At 42.1% G+C, this 21,674-nt stretch overlaps 1 protein-coding gene and 1 non-coding gene across 2 annotated transcripts in view; both read left to right on the top strand.

Annotated features, from left to right (window-relative positions):
• The first annotated feature begins 15,210 nt into the window (after nucleotides 1–15,210).
• Nucleotides 15,211–21,674, top strand: part of LOC126162156 (intraflagellar transport protein 140 homolog) — a 240,584-nt gene continuing 234,120 nt past the window's right edge. Inside the window, exon 1 of the mRNA XM_049918458.1 lies at nucleotides 15,211–15,619. Coding sequence (XP_049774415.1) covers nucleotides 15,473–15,619 — 147 coding nt within the window. The 5' untranslated portion in view covers nucleotides 15,211–15,472. The remainder of the gene's footprint in view (nucleotides 15,620–21,674) is intronic.
• Trnat-ugu (transfer RNA threonine (anticodon UGU)) lies at nucleotides 19,988–20,061 on the top strand. Its single transcript has one exon. It is a non-coding gene; the product is annotated as a tRNA-Thr (tRNA).

Here is a 21,674-nt window from a genome sequence, read left to right as displayed (position 1 = left end):
ACCGCTGTCTGACGAAAGAGTCTCGAGGGACCCGACCTGAATGTAACGCCGCTGCCGACCACAAAGGAGAGACTGGAGAGCGTCAGACCAAGCGATTGACGTCTCTGGGCACTTGCCATGACACTGACAACTGCTGCTGGTGGACTGTGTTCAACAAGAACAACCGTTTGTCATATGCTGCCCCATCTCTAGTTTGTCAATAGTCCAGATGCCCATCTGTTGCTGCCGTAGACTGGAGACAGGTCCTGCCCCTACACCACAGCCACCACGGATTATGTGAAGTAAAGGGATAACCTCTTAGCACCAACTCACCCACCACACCTGCCTCATACAACCCGTTACACACCTCTTGAGTGTAATGCTGTGTTTATTCGTCTGTCTAATGTCTAATGTTAAAGTTAACTTTTGGGCTCCCTAAAGACCCTTGAGAAGGGAGCAATAGAAGACTTTAAAATGTTTGTGTTTTCTAATTCTTAATTTTGTGTGCCTTGCTGTATTAATTTTATTAGGTCAAGGGTAATTTTTTAAGGGACAACACCATTTTTAGATGCATACTGGGGTACAAGGTCAATCTAATCTAAAATCTCAGATTGAAAAAGGTCACACACAACAAATACTCTAATATTCAAACCACATTTTGAAACTGACTCATGAATTTTATTTTGTCTTTGTCATTTGTATAAAGTGTCACTCTATTTCACATGGTATTTATATTTTGTTTGTGTTAACACGATTTGCTCTGTTGTACTAAAAGAACTAGTTTTGCTGAATGCTTGAATAGAATTTGTCATGTTATTGTCTCTATGGAAGATTGAGCCACTGTTAATGCTTGGGCAGAGGTAACAAAATCTCTGAGGCAGAGAATGCTCAATGCTCAACAATATTCTACTGTGGTAGGGAAACCAATCATCTCTGACCTCAGCTTCGGTGTGAACGGGTTAGTTGAATGTCTGCATGACGTTTTAACCGTTAAAATGTTATATTTATTGTCAGGCTTGTATGTCAAAGACCTGAGAGTCCACAAAAACAAATCCGACACCCAGCAAATCACAAAACTTTTGCAGGCCTGCAGCAGTGAGTGCTTGTGTATGACCTCTGGTTGAATGAGGACAAGACAAGGTATGGTTTTCTTTTTTTCTTTTTTGTTTTTGGTTGTCAAATCTGTCATGGTCTTGCATGTTATTCTCAAAGACTCAGTTAGAGTGCCATAATTTCTTCTGCTCCATGTCACATTCACCTCACTATTGAAGTGTGACACTCCTCAAGCAGAACTTATTCAATAACAGGAGGTTGTGAGAGGTGGAACTCCACTCTCTCACCTTAACTACACCGTCGGTCGGCTTAATATTCATATTTCAGGTCATGATTTGCGTGTTCCCCAGTATTACATTTGGTATGGGTGGCTTATGAATTTTTTACATGAGTAAATTGTGGACAGAATGTTCGTATAACTGCATGTATAGCCTGTAGAGAACTTGTACCCAAGGGATCATAATGAAGACAATAAAGAACAGGGAGAAAGATGGATAGTGGGCCATAAATGTGGTGTCCAGTGACCTGGTTGTGGAAATGATTCGGGGAAGAAGCGCTCTGTGAATTGTCCTGCAGGAGGACTTCGGGCTGCGGCACTCCATTCTTCCCACTTAAGGTCAGAGCAGGAGGGTGCCAGCTCACAAAACATTTTACCTTGGCCAGGCGACATGCCATTGTGAAGGTGGCCAGTTGGCAGAAAGTGGGTGGAGGAGGCCATTTAAGAGAGACTGCTGTAATCTGAGCTTTTGTGCAGATGGCGGGACGGTCATAAAACTACAAGCATTCTAGAAGCTGGGACGATACGAGCGAAGTGGCTGGTGCACGTGTTTATGGAGGCAGGACGGTAACTCCCCTGATTCTAGGAAGTCGCCATGTTCTTTTAGCGAGTGGCAACACCATATATTTCATGGACACGACTGTCTGGGAAGCTTAACAGCCTTCTTTCAGAAATTGCAAATGTTCGGCCTGGAAAGATTAGATCTCTTCATAAATGAGGGGCTATGGTCCTGTCTAGATAGACGTTTTTTGCCGAAACATGGCCATATTTACTATGAGAATGACGCATCCCTTGTCTAAAGCCATACTTACTATGAGAATGACGCCTCCCTTGTCTAAAGTCTTCTTCTCTTAGACAAGAGAGATTTTGAGTAACTGATTGGTTCCTCTCAGGATACGCAAAGCAAAGGTTTGCTCCCCCCGCGTGGGAACCCTGGTGCTGTGTCTGGACTGGCTACCAGACCAGGAGAACAGTCACGAGGGGAGATTTAATGAGTAAAGGCGGGTTTTTCTGCTAATTCGGCTTCTGTACCGAGGCTTTGTGGAAAATGGTTGTGATTCTTTACCTCTTTCGTCATCTGGTCCTCCCCTGATGGAGAACTTCAGATATTTCCCTAGTGGGTGAGACTTGTGGTCTGCAACTTGTGGTGTTCTAAGAGCCAGTGGTACTTTCCAACTGTTCTGACAGTGGAACTGCGTATCGTCTTGGAAATATTGTGTGTCACAAGCGAGAACGTATTTGTCCTGAGTCGGCCGTCTGACGTTTGATAATTCCAGCACGCACCTTCATGCCTGTGAGTCAAATTAGTTTAGCCAGACCAGCAAAAGTGTGCACCTCACACTGAAGTCTACTGGGATTTCAGGGCTCTGATAGGGAAGTTCCCACATTCTAATAATCACAACGCCAGTCCACGTAGTTTGCCAATTCTTGTAGATGCTTCGAAACTTTACAGCTACCACAGCGCTCTACTCCTCGCTCACAATGTACCGTTTTCTGCTGCCGCCCGAATCAAGGTGAAAGGGGAAAGTATTGCTGCACCGGTGTAGTGTTGTTAAATGATATTCAAGCTCCCTGTTCTCTGTGAACCATAGTTTGTTGTGTACTTGGCCATAGCTGATTCCGTTTGAACAGAATTCGGACTCACGTTGGTTTCATGTAAACAAGGTCTGACTGCATTGAAAAAGGGATTAATTCGTGGGAGAATATGTATAGTTTCCACCCCAATGAATTCCTTGCCAATCGAGCACCATCCCTTTTCTTATTTTTTTATAAGATTTATCAGCTCGATTGTTGTTACAAAAGGATGAATAAAAATTTGTCATTATTTTTGTAGATTTAAATGCGCCACTTTTCTCATTCATACTCCTTCAAACATTCCCTGTTTTATTTTATTGTGACGATTAATGGATACACCAGAAATTCAAAATGCAGTCGTACTAAATTAGTTAATTTGATGAGTAATTTGAGTTCTGAGAGTGACTGCAGACATAAGCAACAAAAGTGCTCCGAGTAAATTCACTATTTCATACATAAAAATTAACGGTGTAGCTCACGATTTAAAGATTCTTCAGAACATAATATTTTTCTTTATGTAAAGATAACATTTAGCGTCACTCTGACACATATATATGTGATTAAAGCAAGTGACCACAGTGTTCATCCGTCGTCTCTGAGACTTAGGCCCCGAGGGCATCGTAAGGCCAGCTCTGGACTCCGTGTAGGCGTCCCTCAGAGGCAGAATAACAGGACTTCAGTGTTTTAGAGGACTTTTACTGATTTCAGACCTCGAATTGTGCTGCACATTTCACAAGAAGAAGCGTCATTTAAGTTGAGTATTTCTTCTTATTTAATAAGTATCAGCTTATTACTAATTGTTGGGAGTCTTTCTGATTGAAGATAATTTACGCCGTCCTTTTGTAGTCCCCGTGTTGTGTGGGAACCAACATTTCTGTAGGAGAGCTGTGACCACCGTTTATGACCTCGCCTGTTCCTCAGCCATTGTGTGATGCGGTACACCAGTTGTAATTGAACTAGACGGGTTAGGAACGGCCTTGCAAAGAAGTGCGAGAAGTTCGGTGCACGATTTGTCTCACAGAGCTGCGCACGAACTCAAACCGAAAGTTTACAAAGTAACGGTAGTGTGTCGACTGACCAAATCAGAAATTGCTGATCGACGTCAGTACTGAAAATGACTATTGCAGTCTGGTGGAAATTTGATTCTGAAATTCTGTGTTTCTGCTGATGAAGTATACCTGCTTTTATCGGTATAGCTAAACTCTCAGAACAATTGGCGTTAGACTTCTGAAACCCTCGTCATTTATATCAAGAACTTCTGCATGGTAAGACACTAGTCTGTAGTGCTAAACAGTGCAGCGATTTTCTCATTCTTTTCTAAGGTCACTCCTAAAACGACTTTCTCTCTCTCTATCTCTCTCTCTCTCTCTCCTTCTTTTCTCTCTCTGTCTCTCTCGAGACTTGAGACCAATCGAACACATTTTTAGATGAGTTGCAACGTCGACTTTACTCTAGACCCAGCGTCTAACATCACTACCTTCTCTGGTTTAGGATCTTGAGAAAGACTGGGCTGCCATTCTGCACACTGAAAGTATCCCCAGCAGAGTTCAAGCTGTCATTAAGGCGAAGTGCAGACACACTGCTTATTAATGTCCACTAACAGGTGTGCGAATATTTTTGATCAGATCGTGCCTATACTCACACTCAGCATCACTAGACTTCGCGAAGCTCACTTCGACAGGTTGTTAGGTTCACGACTGCACTGGAGCGATTAAATCAAAAAGCAGTGGCAAAAATAACATTTGTCTAAAAGACCATAAGCATACAATCACATCGCTGTCCGCTGTCCACATCGACACAGTACTCCCTCACGTAGCACCAGCGTAACTGTCGAAGGTAGTACACGGTGGAGGGCCCTTCATACAAAAATTAGCCACTCTCCATTTATTCCATTACCATACGAACCAAGGGAAAAATGAGTGTAAGCTTCCGTACGCACCTTAAATTATCCTACCCTATTCTGATGATTCCTGCTTGAGACACACAGCGAAAGCAGTTTGTGCACTGAGGCGACAGAAGTCATGGGAAACCTCCTAACATCGTGTCGGACCTACTTTTGCCCGGCATAGTGCAGCAACTCGACGTGGCACGGACTCAACAAATCGTTGGAAGTCCCCTGCAGAAATACTGACCCATGCTGCCTCTGTAGCCGGCCACAATTACAGAAGTGTTGCTGGTGCTGGATTTTGTATGCTAACTGACCTCTCGATTATGTCTCATAAATGTTCGATATCATTCGAGTCAGGAGATCTGGGTGGCCAAATCACTCGCTCAAGCTGTCCAGAATATTCTTCAAACCAAATAAAATTGTGGTCCAGTGACATGGGGCATTGTCATCTATACAAATTCCATCGTTGTTTGGGAACATGAAGTCCGGGAATGGCTGTAGATGGTCTCCAAGTGTCAGATCATAAGCACTTTCAGTCAATGACAGGTTCATTTGGACCAGAGGACCCAGTCCATTCCATTTAAATACACCACACACCATTGAGGAGCCACCGCCAGCTTGCACAATGTTTCGTTGACAACTTGGGTCAATGTCACACTCTAACACTACCATCAGCTCTCATCAGCTGAAATAGGGACTCATCTGACTAGGCCACGGTTTTTCAGTCGTCTAGCGTCCAACTGATATGGTCACGAGCCCAGGGGAGGCGCTGCAGACGAAGTCGTGCAGTTAACAAAGGCACTCGCGTCAGTCATCTGCTGCCATCCCCCATTAACGCCAAATTTCACTGCACTATTCTAATGGATACGTTCGTCGTACGTCCCACATTGATTTTTGGGGTTATTTCAGGCAGTGTCGCTTGTCCGTTAGCTCTGAGACTGATGACTATAGTTGTTAAGTCCCATAGTGCTCAGAGCCATTTGAACCGTTAGCTCTGATAACGCTAAGTAAACGCCGCTGCTCTCGGTCGTTAAATGAAAGCCGTTAGCAACTGCGTTGCCTGTATTGAGAGGTAATATCTGAAATTTGGTACTCTCGACACATCCTTGACACTGTGGATCTGGGAATACTAAATTTCTTAACGATTTCCAAAATGGAATGTCCCATGCGTCTACCTCCAACTACTATTCTGCTTCAGTCTGTTAATTCCCACCATGCATACATAATCACGTTGGAAACCTTTTGCCGACCGGGGTGGCCGAGCGGTTCTAGGCGCTACAGTCTGGAACCGCGCTGCTGCTACGGTCGCAGGTTTAATCTCGCCTCGGGCATGGATGTGTGTGATGTCCTTAGGTTAGTTAGGTTTAAGTAGTTCTAAGTTCTAGTGGACTGATGACCTTAGAAGTTAAGTCCCATAGTGCTCAGAGCCATTTGAACCACTTGGAAACCTTTTCACATGAATTACCTGATTACAGATCACAGCTCGCTAACGCACTGCCGTTTTATACATAGTATAAGCGATCCTACCGCCATCTGTATACGTGCATATAGGTACTCCATTAATTTTGTCATCTCAGTATAATCTACTTAGAGAAGTGGTTCTCTAAACTTTCTCAACAGGGATTAGCGGGAATAATATCTCCTTTCATCCATCAATTCCCATATGTGTTGTTAGATTTTTGTGTTATTCTGACATGTAACGAAAATTGCACAGAGCCATTGTTTCACTCCACTTGATATGGAGCAGTAGTGTATAACAGGTCACACTATAATCTTGAGGTGTGCTTCCAAACATATACACTGCATTTCTCCAAAATCTTCCCAGCTATATTCCTTTGAAGTCGAAGCAGGTAAAGAGCTAAATCGACAGTGGGAAGAGATATGGCTGTGGTGAAACCAAAGAAAGAGGAAAACTATTTGAAGGCTTTCAGAAGCTGCAAGTAAAAAAGAAAGTACTTTGAAGTGAGAATAGGGGGAAGGGACACTTTTTTATTTCTACTGAAGTTTTCCTCAATCCTTTTTTAGCTTGAGGGACAGAAGTCAAAATTCCACATTTGACTGTGGACAGAGTACTAAAAAATTACCAACTGAAAAAATAAGAAACAGTTGAATGGGAACAGAGGCTAATGCTTAAAGGTATACTAAAAGAAGATACAGAAGTGATCGTAACCCAGTACGAAAAATAAATATTATTTATGAAACGATGTATGGTCCTGGTATAGAACTTAAGACACTGGGAATGACTGATAAGTTGGCTACTTCCTGCAAAGATACGAGTGTTCGGATTCCCAAGCAGGAAGAGTGCTGATTGAGTGTGAATGACTTATAGTACCCTGACTAAGTGATAAGACGGTTCATAGGATGGAGTGGATGACAGAATATACAATTGAGATAATCTGTGAATGTAACATTGTCATTGTAAAAGCTGAATGTCGTGAATTGACACCAGGTAAGAGGGAGATAGTGTCCAGACCCACCCACACAGGAAACATTGAGAAAGTTTGGTTCAAAAATTGGTTCAAATGGCTCTGAGCACTATGGGACTTAACTGCTGTGATCATCAGTCCCCTAGAACTTAGAACTACTTAAACCTAACTAACCTAAGGACATCACACACATCCATGCCCGAGGCAGGATTCGAACCTGCGACCGTAGCGATTAAGAAAGTTTCAGGCTGGCGATAACCAAACCGTGAGGACTAAAATATGCCATTCAAAGCAAAACATCAGCCGAAAAGATCACCAAAAATATCCACATCCAGTCCTTATCATGAAACCCGAAACAGCAAATCTAGAAAAACCACCAGATTTAGCAAATGTAAATAACTCTAGAACATGACATAGTCAATAAAGATTGTGGCTAACAATCAGAGCAGGCAAAAAAAGGAACCCTTCATTGTAAGAGAATAACAAAAGGCAAATGTACGGGGTGCATCTGAAATGAATGTACACTACTGGCCATTAAAATTGCTACACCAAGAAGAAATGCAGACGATAAACGGGTATTCATTGGACAAATATATTATACTAGAACTGACATGTGATTACATATTCACGCAATTTGAGTGCATAGATCCTGAGAAATAAGCACCCAGAACAACCACCTCTGGCCGTAATAACGGCCTTGATACGCCTAGCCATTGAGTCAAACAGAGCTTGGATGACGTGTACAGGAACAGCTGACCATGCAGCTACAACACGATACCACAGTTCATCAAGAGTAGTGACTGGCGTATTGTGACGAGCCAATTGCTCGGCCACGATTGACCAGACGTTTTCAATTGGTGAGGGATCTGGAGAATGTGTTCGCCAAGGCAGCAGTCGATCATTTTCTGTATCCAGAAAGGCCCGTACAGAACCTGCATTATCCTGCTGAAATGTAGGGTTTCGCAGAGATCGAATGAAGGGTAGAGCAAAGGGTCGCAACACATCTGAAATCTAACGTCCACTGTTCAAAGTGCCGTCAATGCGAACAAGAAGTGACCGAGACGTGTAACCGATGGCACCCCATACCATAACACCGGGTGATACGCTAGTATGCCGATGACGAATACACGCTTCCAATGTGCGTTCACCGCGATGTCGCCAAACACGGCTGCGACCATCATGATACTGTACACAGAACCTGGATTCATCCGAAAAAATTGCGTTTTGTCATTCATGCACCCAGGTTCGTCGTTGAATACACCATCGCAGGAGCTCCTGTCTGTGATGCAGCGTCAAGGGTAACCGCAGCCATGATCTCCGAACTGATAGTCCATGCTGTTGCAAACGTCGTCGAACTGTTCGTGTAGATGGTTGTTGTCTCGTAAACGTCCCCATCTATTGACTCAGGGATCGAGACGTTGCTGCAGGATCCGTTACAGCCATGCGGATAAGATGCCTGTCATCTCGACTGCTAGTGATACGAGGCCGTTGGGATCCAGTAAGGCGTTCCGTATTACCCTCCTGAACCCACCGATTCCATATTCTGCTAACAATAATTGGATCTCGACCAACGCGAGCAGCAATTTCGCGATGCGATAAAACGCAATCGCGATAGGCTACAATCCGACCTTTATCAAAGTCGGAAACGTGATGGCACTCATTTCTCCTCTAAACACGGGGCATCACAACAACGTTTCACCAGGCAACGCCGGTCAACTGCTGTTTGTATATGAGAAATCGGTTGGAAACTTTCATCATGTCAGCACGTTGTAGGTGTCGCCACCAGCGCCAACCTTGTGTGACTGCTCTGAAAAGCTAATCATTTGCATATCACAGAATCTTCTTCCTGTCGGTCAAATTTCGAGTCTGTAGCACGTCATCTTCGTGGTGTAGCAGTTTTAATGGCCAGTAGTGTAGAAAATGAGAGGGCTGGCAGAGTGGGTCCTAACAATCATATTTCACGTAGGAACCCATGTCTGCGTCCCTCAGCAAACAGCGCTAGGCGTCATTGACAGTGTCGTGCACTTGCCAAGAGCGTAGGCACACAACATAGAATCCTGACCGTCATGGTAGCAGGCCTGCAGGGCAAAGGTTTCAGTGCATTTGTGGCATCAATGTAAATTATAAGTTGGGATGAAATTTTATAACCTTTAATTGAAGATAGTCACAACAAGTACTTGAAATTACGCCTTCCTGCTTAAAGGCACGCCTTACAACTACGCTAGGGTGATCTCACGCTCTTTCAAACATTCCTGGCAAAGTGGAAATTGCATCAGAGACTGCCATAATGCCTGCTGTCAGCTTTTCATCAGTGGCAATGGGTGTTTCATAGACAAAACAGATTTAAAGTGGCCCCAGAAGACAAAATCTGTGGGTGTCAAATCGGGTGAACGTGCAAGCCATGCCACAGGCCCACTGCATACTACCTAGTTCTCACCAAGATTTCATCCAAATGTATTTTTACTGCACGTCTGAAGCGCGCAGATGCACCATCATGTTGGCACCATATTCACTGTCACACGTTGAGTAGAATATGTTCCAACAACTCTGACGGAGTTTCTCATAAAATGATTAAGTATCTGTTTGCAGTCAGTCGCCAGGGGAACGTGTATGAACCGCCAGATAGCTCCTACCAAGCCGGCCAAAGATGACAGTGAAGCGATCATGGTGACCATGAACAAAGATGGCGTGCGGATTTTCCCATGCCCACACCTGTTGATTGTGGCTGTCGAACGTAACCTCTAGTGTGAAGAATGCCTCATCTGTAAAAAGTACATGATACAAAAAGTCCGTTTGAATGGTACACCTTTCCAAAAACAACTGGCACAATTCAGTTCGACGTGAAAAATCGTCTGTGTTAAGGGCTTGAACCTTCCGAAGGCGGTAGGGATGCAAATCATCTTCATGCCACACAAGCCAAATTGTAGAATGGCATACACCTCTTTCCCATGCAACACACCACGAGCTTGTTTAGGGTGTGTTTTCCAGACATTCTAAGGACTCCTCTTCAGGGCCCGATGTATGAACTGTACATTGACGACCAACTCAGTCAGGTCTTCGCACCTGCAACACAAAATGAATGCACCAAGTTTCGAAGTAGGCCTTAAATGCACATGTGCAATTAGGAGAACATGCCATTGGAAAACGTAAAGTGAACCTGCCTCTTGTAGGAACCTGTGGATGGCAGTAAATCCTTGTGAATGTGGCACTCGACAATTTGTAAGCCGCCAAAGGTACAAACTTTGGGCAGCTTGAGCATTTTCATCCACCATCCTATAAGCACAGTGCATCTCTGCCCTTTCCTCTCAAGACTAGCGCTCCATTTTCTGTCCGCTCCACACAATAACAAACACAATTGTCCCCATTTGGTGACAATCTGATGCAGGGCAAACCATACTCTACAGCATGCACAGGTGCTGCCCTCTATGCAACACCTATCGAACAGGCATTTTCACAGCCAAAAGTAGCGCGTTCATGTCCCCTTAAGAAGTGAACAACCTGCAGTGTTGTCCTTCCTCGCATATCCATAGCTGTGTTGACTACAGCGTTTGCAAATAAAGGTCATAAAACTTCAACCCGATGTCTCTTTTACATTGTTTTCATAAATACATTGAAATCGTTGATCTGCAGATCTGCCACCATGACGGCTCAGATGACATGTTGTGTGCCTACCCTCATGACGGCATGCGACATTGTTCAACAGCACCTTGTACAGTATGCTAAGGGATATGGACATAGGTTGCTATGTGAAATATGCTTGTTCTTCCCCACTCTACAGACCTCTCATTTTCTTCATTCATTCCAGATACATGCTATATATATATATTGCCTGATAGAAAAAATGAAGCATCCAGAAGACACAATCAGATGTTAGTTTAATGTCATACATGCACGCATGTTTGTATTCCATTTCACCTGCTTCATTTCCTGCATATTTACACTTTCTTCTTTCATCAGTTAAATTAAATACACTCCTGGAAATGGAAAAAAGAACACATTGACACCGGTGTGTCAGACCCACCATACTTGCTCCGGACACTGCGAGAGGGCTGTACAAGCAATGATCACACGCACGGCACAGCGGACACACCAGGAACCGCGGTGTTGTCCGTCGAATGGCGCTAGCTGCGCAGCATTTGTGCACCGCCGCCGTCAGTGTCAGCCAGTTTGCCGTGGCATACGGAGCTCCATCGCAGTCTTTAACACTGGTAGCATGCCGCGACAGCGTGGACGTGAACCGTATGTGCAGTTGACGGACTTTGAGCGAGGGCGTATAGTGGGCATGCGGGAGGCCGGGTGGACGTACCGCCGAATTGCTCAACACGTGGGGCGTGAGGTCTCCACAGTACATCGATGTTGTCGCCAGTGGTCGGCGGAAGGTGCACGTGCCCGTCGACCTGGGACCGGACCGCAGCGACGCACGGATGCACGCCAAGACCGTAGGATCCTACGCAGTGCCGTAGCGGACCGCACCGCCACTTCCCAGCAAATTACAGACACTGTTGCTCCTGGGGTATCGGCGAGGACCATTCGCAACCGTCTCCATGAAGCTGGGCTACGGTCCCGCACATCGTTAGGCCGTCTTCCGCTCACGCCCCAACATCGTGCAGCCCGCCTCCAGTGGTGTCTCGACAGGCGTGAATGAAGGGACGAATGGAGACGTGTCGTCTTCAGCGATGAGAGTCGCTTCTGCCTTGGTGCCAATGATGGTCGTATGCGTGTTTGGCGCCGTGCAGGTGAGCGCCACAATCAGGACTGCATACGACCGAGGCACACAGGGCCAACACCCGGCATCATGGTGTGGGGAGCGATCTCCTACACTGGCCGTACACCACTGGTGATCGTCGAGGGGACACTGAATAGTATACGGTACATCCAAACCATCATCGAACCCATCGTTCTACCATTCCTAGACCGGCAAGGGAACTTGCTGTTCCAACAGGACAATGCACGTCCGCATGTATCCCGTGCCACTCAACGTGCTCTAGAAGGTGTAAGTCAACTACCCTGGCCAGCAAGATCTCCGGATCTGTCCCCCATTGAGCATGTTTGGGACTGGATGAAGCGTCGTCTCACGCGGTCTGCACGTCCAGCACGAACGCTGGTCCAACTGAGGTGCCAGGTGGAAATGGCATGGCAAGCCGTTCCACAGGACTACATCCAGCATCTCTACGATCGTCTCCATGGGAGAATAGCAGCCTGCATTGCTGCGAAAGGTGGATATACACTGTACTAGTGCCGACATTGTGCATGCTCTGTTGCCTGTGTCTATGTGCCTGTGGTTCTGTCAGTGTGATCATGTGATGTATCTGACCCCAGGAATGTGTCAATAAAGTTTCCCCTTCCTGGGACAATGAATTCACGGTGTTCTTATTTCAATTTCCAGGAGTGTATCTCATGTGTTACCCAGGGATTTCTACTAGGCCTTGACTTTTTGCCTATTTGATCCTCTCTGACTTTACTATTTCATCTCTCAAAGCTACCCATTTGTCTCCTACTGCTTTCCTTCCCCTGTTCTAGTCAATTGTCACCTAATGCTCTCTCTGAAACTCTCAACAGCCTCTGGTACTTTTAACTTATCCCGACCCTATCCCCTTAATTTCCTATCTTTTTGTAATTTCTGCAGTTTTAATCTACATTTCATAACCAATAAATTGTGTTCAAAATCCACATTTGCCACTGCAAATGTCTTACAATCCAAAACCTGAGTCGTAATCTCTGTGTGGGCCACAGTGGCCGAGCGATTCTAGGCGTTTCAGTCTGGAACCGTGCGACCGCTAAGGTCGCAGGTTCAAATCCTGCCTCGGGCATGGATGTGTGTGATATCCTTAGGTTAGTTAGGTTTAAGTAGTTCTAAGTTCTAGGGGACAGATGACCTCAGATGATAAGTCCCATAGTGCTCAGAGTCATTTGAACCAATCTCTGTCTTGCCATTATATAGCCAATATGAAACCTTCTGGTGTCTTCAGGTCTCTTCCACATATATGGCCTTCTTTCATGATTCTTAAATCAAGTGTTAGTGATGATTAAGTTATGCCCTGTGCAAAACTCTACCACAGAACTTTCTCTATCATTCCTTCATCCATTCTATATTCACCTACTATTTTTCCTTCTTTACCTTTTCTCACTATCTAATTCCAGTCCTGCATGACAATTAAATTTTCGTTAACTATATGAATAATTTCTTGTACCTCATCTTACATACATTTCAATTCTTTCATAAACTGCAGAGCTACTTCACATATAAACTTTTAGTACTGTGGTGGGTAGCTTACCTGCATTTCTATTTTCTTATTCATTATTAAATCAATTCCTGCTTTACCCATATTTCATTTTATATTTATAACCCTCTATTCCCATGACCAGAAGTCCGTTTCTCCTGCCGCCAATCTTCACTTATTCTCGATATATCTAACTTCAACCCACCGACTTCTCTTTTTAAATTTTCTAACCTACCTACCCAATTAAGTGATCTAGCATTCTATGCTTGGGTCTGTAGAATGCCAGTTTCGATGCTCCTGATAACAACTTCCTCCTGAGTAGTCCCCACTCAGAAATCCGAATAGGAGACAATATCACCTCCATATTGTTTTACCCAAAAGGATGCCATCATCATTTAATAATACAGTAGAGCTGCATGCTCTCCAGAAAAATGACAGCTGTAGTTTCTCCTTGCTTTCAGCCATTCACTGTACCAGCACAGCAAGGCCGTTTCACTAGATATTACAAGGCCAAATCACTCAAACAACCACACTGTTGCCTCTGCAACTATTGTAAAGGCTGCTGCCGCTCTTTAGCAAGGTTTCATGGTTCTTTTGGGGGGGGGGGGGTTCATTAATGGTTCATGATTCATCAATGACCTGAAAATGAAGGATTTTCAGTCATATATTTATCTGATCATTTTTTCTTGTTTTGGTGTATGGAACCTGTCCCTCAGTTGTAAAAGTATTTTCGAAACCCACTGTATACCCTACCAGGTAACAACACTAAACATGGACAATACTACAGCTCTGCAATGGGGGAACAACCTGAAGCAGAAAATTGCAACTCTAATTACTTAAATACCAGCTATGATGTGTAATTGTACAAAGTTATATTGGCAACCGGTCTTGTCTTCTGTGCACTTAACTTTTTTGGTCAGGCTGTGAATTCATCTCAAAGTAGCACTTATAACTGTCATCTTCAATTCTTCGTTCACAGTATTCATATCATTTTATTAATTAAATTTAATATTTCACACGTTATTTAACGATTTCTACAGAGCTTCCTAATTTTGCATAGTTCTTCCAATACTTTCTTCACTATTTCATAATTTAAATTATCCTTTTATCATCTATTTTATTCTTTCCCTCTGTTTATGGTAGTCATTATCTAATGCTTACTTTGAAACTCTCGACAAAGCCTTATCGTTACAGCTTCCCAGTCTCCATTTCCTTATTTATCTACCTTGTCCTATGCTGACCTCGCAAGTGTGTTTTAATGTAGTGTTGTGGTTGATCGTGGTGGGGGCTATCTACGCTACGATAATCACCTCATTGTGCTGTTTATAGTAGTTCATTATAATTCCTATTTTCTTGTTCCTGCCACGCCCCTACCACATACTAACAGATTATGGTCTTACTTCATTCTTTGTTGAAAATACTGGACCCGCCATACCTGGAATTCTGATCTTTCTAGCTTCACACTTCACTAAGTCCCACTGTTTGTAACTTCAACCTTTTCATTTGTCTTTTCAACTTCTTCAACCTACCGCCGCGGTTAGAGATCTAACGTTCAGAACCTTATTTATTTTTTTACAACGTCTCCCATCCACATAATTGAATTATGAACTATTTATCTACGAAATATTTTACCAAGGGCATACTATCACCGTTTACGATGTGGTAAAACTGCAAATCTGTTCATAATGTAAATCGATTGTCGTATTTTGACAATTATCGAATTATTATAGAGATGGCTGTGAGTCCCGTTGCCATGGTTTCAGCTGTGTTGATGTCTGTAACAAAGCCGCGAATTCCGATCGTCACGCAAATACTGAGGCTGAAAGATTTAACAACTATATCACTATTTCGTGTACAAAATGTTTCTCTGGGACTGGTGTGAACCGGTGTTCTCGTATTTGTTCTCCAGTGGCGAAGACATGACTTGAAATGCAGAACACGAGTGTGCGACGTAAAAATTTAACTCCGAAAGAATTATTTGGTATCGTGATATAATTAATTAAAAATAAAAGTTGGTTACTTCTTGAAGTTGTTAGGTTTATCAGTCACGATAATGTCATTATACTTCGATTACAAAGTACAAAACCCCGATTTAGCAGCTATAAACTTGAGTGTGGACTGGCATCATCAGCATTCACTGCTAGCTGTCTCTTCATACAGCGAAAGCAAAGGAGGATTCGTGAGCATTTACGATGAACTGGTATGTGACAGTGTTAATACGAAAGTAACTGTTGTTTCACTCATACCATGATTTACCATGTATCAGTGCATATGCTTTACACCCATACTGATCTTTTATGTAGGACTTCCGTTTACAGTGAAACAATAAATTAATAAGATCCACCTAGGTTGGGAAGTATGTTGTTATTTCAGCTATCGTTGGAGGGAGAGTAGCGGTATAAACATCATCGAAAAAAGTAAAGGCGATCAAATGTATCATGTTTGTACAGAAGGTGCAGGGTTCTAGACTCCCAGTAGAATAAACAATTTGAACACCGAAAAGCACCTGAGCACTGTATACTGAAAATCAACATCCACCTTTATTGTCAGTTTCTATTTATCACTCGACAAGCGGCAATCTTTCTGTTCATCAACAATATGATAAGATCTTATACTACTGTAAACTGAAAAAAATGTGTTTTTTTAACTGACGCCAGTTTAAATTCAGTTTTTGTCGTACATATTTTTAATGCTACTCATCTTTTAGGTATTTTTGGTACCAGACAAAATGTAATCAACAGCTCTATAAATATATTTTCCAGTTGTAGAGGTTGAATGGATATGTTATCCTTTACTTTCTAGTCTCTTTTCTGCATTTCATATTTATCTACTAAATTTGTGTTAGCGAGTGCACAGAAGTCTGCCACATCTCCAGTCTTGGAGATGTAATGTGCAACCAGTACAGACTTTAAAGGGTGATCATAAAATGATAACATTTACGTTATGCCCCCCCCCCCCCACTACCCCTCTTTAATTTTTATAGTTGTTGCATGGTTTAGGGCTATCTACTATCTACATAATATGTATCAAAATAATCTCAAGAATTTTCTGTATTATGAGTAATTATTGTTATTATCATAGTGTAATACAGCAAATTAACTTTGCAGTTTTAGTATTTACAGAGAAAAATTGCTCACTAAGCAGCAGGTTTCAAGAGTGAGGAACTCTGTCTGAAACTGTAAATTGCTGAATCAATTGCATGGAGGGTTCTCTTGTTGATTCTTGCTGAAGATGACTTGACCTGGACTACCACAAAGATCAGTTTACTACCTAAAATTTTTGATCCCTATTTGTTGTATTCTCTAATTTGGGGCAAAACTGTCACCTTCCAACATAATCTAGACGTGCTGCAGATCTCTCTTTCAACACAACCAGTATTTCTAATAAGGGGGAGGGGTGTTATTACACCCAGGTCATAAAATTTGGTCTTCTAGTGCTTCAGATTTGCACTGTTGCTTATGCTGCGACATGAGTTTTTGTACAGTTTATGATGATAAAACCAAGAATTCATCACAGCACACATAAGTACATTATTATTGGACACTCTGTGCACAGGCCATGATTCCTACTTTTGAGTTAAAGTATATCAATGAGTTATTGAAATGTTTTCTCTTAGTTATATTGTGAGACATTATGAGTATCTCTTTCCTGTATTTTCATTGGCATGAGTTTAAGTGCAGCATATGAGTGGGCAGAGATCCAGGAGAAGAGGGGTTGTGGAGGGGCGCGCAGGTGGTGGATGCTAGGTCATGGCTATTATGTCTTCTGCTAAAAGTGTTTATATTTTTACATATATCAGTTTCGAAATTCCTCAGCTAATTTTCGGATAATAATGTACCTTTACTTTAGGCAAACAGCTCCAGAGGACCAAGTCTTTTTCACCACATTCTATTTCCTGCTTTCTGTCGCCAGGCCCCCTCTATGCTGATCTGCAGCAAGTCCTCATGGATTCCATCTTTGTACCTTTTATTTCATCTGTCTGGCGGCCTTCTTCCATGTGGAGTAATATCCATTGATTTATTCATCCGAATGTCATGTCCTGCCTATACAAGCTGTTTGGTTTTCAATAGGTATACAATGTTTGGTCCATTGTAGATCTAATCAAGCTCACAATTATGGCAAATCCTCCACTGTCCAGTGATCTCATCTTGTACTTGATCACAGACCATAGATCTACCGTAAGACTTTCCACTCAAAAATGAGAAGATTATTTAAGTCTTTTTTATGGGGTGGGGTAGTGTTTTGTAGAGCTGGAGTTTGAAATTCCTTGGGAGACTGCATACTTTAAAAAGCTGACTCAGACTGAAGTATGATTGATTTGCGGAAGATATTTAAAATTGAGAACCTTTTTTGGGATTGGGTTCTGACTACCACAGAGGCTGGAGTGCATTTCTTGAATAGGCATGACTCCTGCTCATCACCAGGTACTTGGTCTTCAATTCATTCACAAGGAGACCAATCTTGTTCTTTGCCACTCCCATGCTGTTGCTCATCTGCATTGTTAGATCTGGACAATAGGGCCATCTTTTCAGATGTGAGGTGTGTGACTTTCTCACATTCTACTTTGATCTCTTTGAAACCCATATGGAAAACTTCTCTTGTTATCTTCTTTAGCACGGTGTTGAACAGTATTGGTGGCACACCATCTGTTTGTCTCAATCTTGTGTTTGTGTTAAAGTGCTCTGTAACTTGGTTCCCAAGTATCACTTTTCCTTTTGAATCGGCAAGACAAACTCAAACTAGGCTGATGAGTTTCTTTAATATATCAAACTTGGTTAGGCACTTCCGGTGGACACTGTCATGTGCCTTCTTAAAATATGTGAAGATAACATGAAGGTCTTCACCACATTCCCGCTTTTTCTCTGTGAGCTGTTGCAATAAAGATAAATGGTCATTGTCCACAGCCAAACAGCCATTTCTTCAACCACTCTGATACTCACCAAGAACTTCTGCAAACTAGTGGCTTCTGTCTATATAAAGTTGGACAAAATCTCACTTATCCAGTTTGAATGACTTCTGCCTGGATTCCTTCTCTTGGACTTTTGTTCTTATTCAGCTTCATTATCTGATTGTTTATTTCCTCCAGTGTAGGTGGTGCATAATCTAAATCTACAATGTCAGAAATTCAAACAGATCTTTAGGTTCATCACAGTTGAGGATATCCCTGAACTATTGATTTCCTCTTTCAGCAATGTTGGACTCATTGTTGAGTACGGTCCCCTTATTGTCTTTAATGAACTATTGGCAGCGGTCATATCCCTTCTTAAAAAAGTTAATTTTATGGTACAACTTTTCCACCTCTTATACCAATAAATCTTTTTGAGCCTCCTCTATCACTCTTTTGACAGGCAGTTCTCCATACTTCCTCGAACTGTGCTTTCCTTTGTGCAAAATCTGTGACTCATAGAGAGCTCTCCTTGGCTTCCCTTCTATTGGTTAATGCCTTAATGCTTTCATCCTCAAACCACTACTTCTTGCTCCAGATCTGCTTTTTGATGATTGTATTTTCTACCTCATTTACACCAACCTTGGCTTCTTTCCATACTCAAAGGGTTCTTCTTGTGAGGCATCCACAACTCTACAAGGCCATTTTGTAAAAAGAAGAAACCACACAACAGTTGCTCACTCAAAAATCTTGTATAGATATATGACCAGTTTCAGAACTTTCATGATTTGGTGTAAGCTGTAATAATGAAAATATTATGTTATAAGACAATGGTAAGGTATCCTCAATTTAAAAAAAGTCATATGCAGAACTATATAGTTATAATTTCTAAAATAAAATAAAAAGCAGAACAGGACTTTAGTTACAAATAAAATCACATAACTATCTGAGGTCATTCACACCCCCTTGTTGTCATGGAACAAAAGTTCTCTGTCAGAAGAGTAAAAAGGGGGACCTAGAAAGATCCCAAAAACTGACTGTACAATCGGACATTGACAGTCACCAGAATCATAAAACATCTAGGATGAAACAAAAACGAGAAGAGGAAAATTTTGCTGTGTGGAATTACTACCTAAATTTTACAAAACTATTCTGCCAAGCTGCCCCACCTGGGAACATCAACAGAAAGACTAAGATATATTATAGACTTGCTAGCCATGCATGTTGAGGGCGCAAATGGCCCAAGTGGAGGCGCAGTATGAATCAGATATGTGATTAGTAAACTGTTTAAACTGAAAAAGCAGGAAGTGACAGCAGAAAGGAGACAGAACCATCACTACATTAGAAGGGAAGAGAACCTGTACATTATGCATTCTTTCAGTCACAGCTACAATATGGGATTCGGCTATGGGGTAATTCACCAGGCACAAACTGTCCGAAAGAACAGATACCATCTTAGTATTTATATAGTTAAAGCTCACCGGCCTCTTGACCATCTTCTTCTTCTGTGCGAATGCACAAACAGTGCCCGAACTCTTACGGGAATCGGCAACGCGCCGTGAGTAATGAGTATAATGGGCAAGGGCACTACGAATGTAGTGCAGAACAATATGTTGAGAATGTGGGTTTCGCGGGAGGCATGCCAGAGATAAATCCCTGCAGTCGCGCTATCCTCTGTGTGTGTCCTCGGTGGCTCAGATGGATAGAGCGTCTGCCATGTAAGCAGGAGATCCCGGGTTCGAGTCCCGGTCGGGGCTCACATTTTCATCTGTCCCCGTTGACGTAGGTCAACGCCTATAAGCAGCTAAGGGTGATCATTTCATTGTAATTTCATTCTAATGAGGTGCATGGTCACCGATGGTGTCTGTATAATTAATTCTTGAATGTAAACTGTATAATGATTATTGCTGAAGTTGTATGATTAGTAAGAAGTTTATGTATTTATGTATATGTAAAATGATGATGTGAGAAAAATGTACAAATTACTAACTACTAAAAAGATGTATGTATATGTATGCAAAATGTAAAAATTAGTAACAATTCTACTTATATGAGTATATATTGAGTATCCAATGTTTCTCAGGGGTGTGTAGGACAGTTAAGTTATTGCTAACCTGCTGCTGCTGACATTGGTCACCAGTCAAATGCAGTGTCAGAGCTGACCTGGAATTGGCCAGGTCTTTGTGTTCTTTAAATCTCGTATAAAAATTCCTACCTGTCTGTCCAAGTATATCTACTCTTGCATATCTAGCTTGTATCACACTCAATATGAGACATGCTAGGATAGGAGAAAGTATCCCCAAATTTTTTCATATGAAAAGTGGCTGGCAGCAGTTTCTTTCCAGTCATTTCTGACATGTATCCATGATATTTGTTTGTAAGTAACAGTCTGTTTTCTCTTTTATTTTATTTTAGAGATTTTAACTGTATAGCTTTATATCTGACATATAAAAAATAAATACATAAAAAAATAAAATAAAAAAAAAACCTTGATGTTTCACTCTGTTTGTCTTGTAATAATATTTTCGTTATTACACTTTACACCAGATGATGGAACTTTAAGTGTTTCGAAACCAATAACATATGCAATAGAAGATTGTTGAGTCACATCTGTTGTGCAGTTCCTTCATTTTACAAAATATTTGATTTGATTTTTTCAGTACTACTTCAAGGTTCTTTTGTGATTCCTCTTCTTGCAGAGTTTCTAAGTGGTTACTGAGATGGAGCTGAAATTCGTCTTTTTTTATAGTATCTCTCAGCATATAAATGTTGTAGCATATTACTTTCTTAGAATTGTTTCTGTCTCTGACTGTGCATTGTACTTGAAGTCAGCTTTTTGCTAGGAAGTGGTCACTTAGCACCCCATCCTGTCTTTACATCCATCACGCAGTTCTTTGCTTTGATGTCAGTTACAATGTGATTTTCCTAATTAACTTATTTACCATCTGTTGACACCCAAGTTGCTTTGTGTGTGTCCTTCTGATGGAAGCTAATGTTGATGAACATCACTGTCAGTGTTGCAAAGGTTAAGAACCAGATGCCATTGTCGTTGCTGAGTTCATGTAAACTGTGTCTTACAGTTGTTGAATGGAATATGCCTTCTCTTCACACTTTGGCATTCATATCACCCAGTGGGACTTTATATTTGTTATTCCAAGTGCTGTTGACTGCTACCTCCAATTCTGCACAGAATTCATCCTTAGCTTGGGTTGCATATTCTTCTGTGGGTGCATGGCAGTTCACAAAGGACATTTTACACCTCTTTGTGTCTGCTGTTAATACTGCTCTTCTAGGGGTCACACAAAATCCCTTATGCAATTTGTGCCCTGACTATAGCTTCCATAAAAGATTGAATACTTTTCAACATCAA

The sequence above is a fragment of the Schistocerca cancellata genome, chromosome 2 (assembly GCF_023864275.1).
Source record: "Schistocerca cancellata isolate TAMUIC-IGC-003103 chromosome 2, iqSchCanc2.1, whole genome shotgun sequence".
NCBI lineage: Eukaryota > Metazoa > Arthropoda > Insecta > Orthoptera > Acrididae > Schistocerca > Schistocerca cancellata.
Note: the sequence above shows the minus strand (reverse complement) of the source record. Positions and strands in the feature narration are given on the sequence as shown.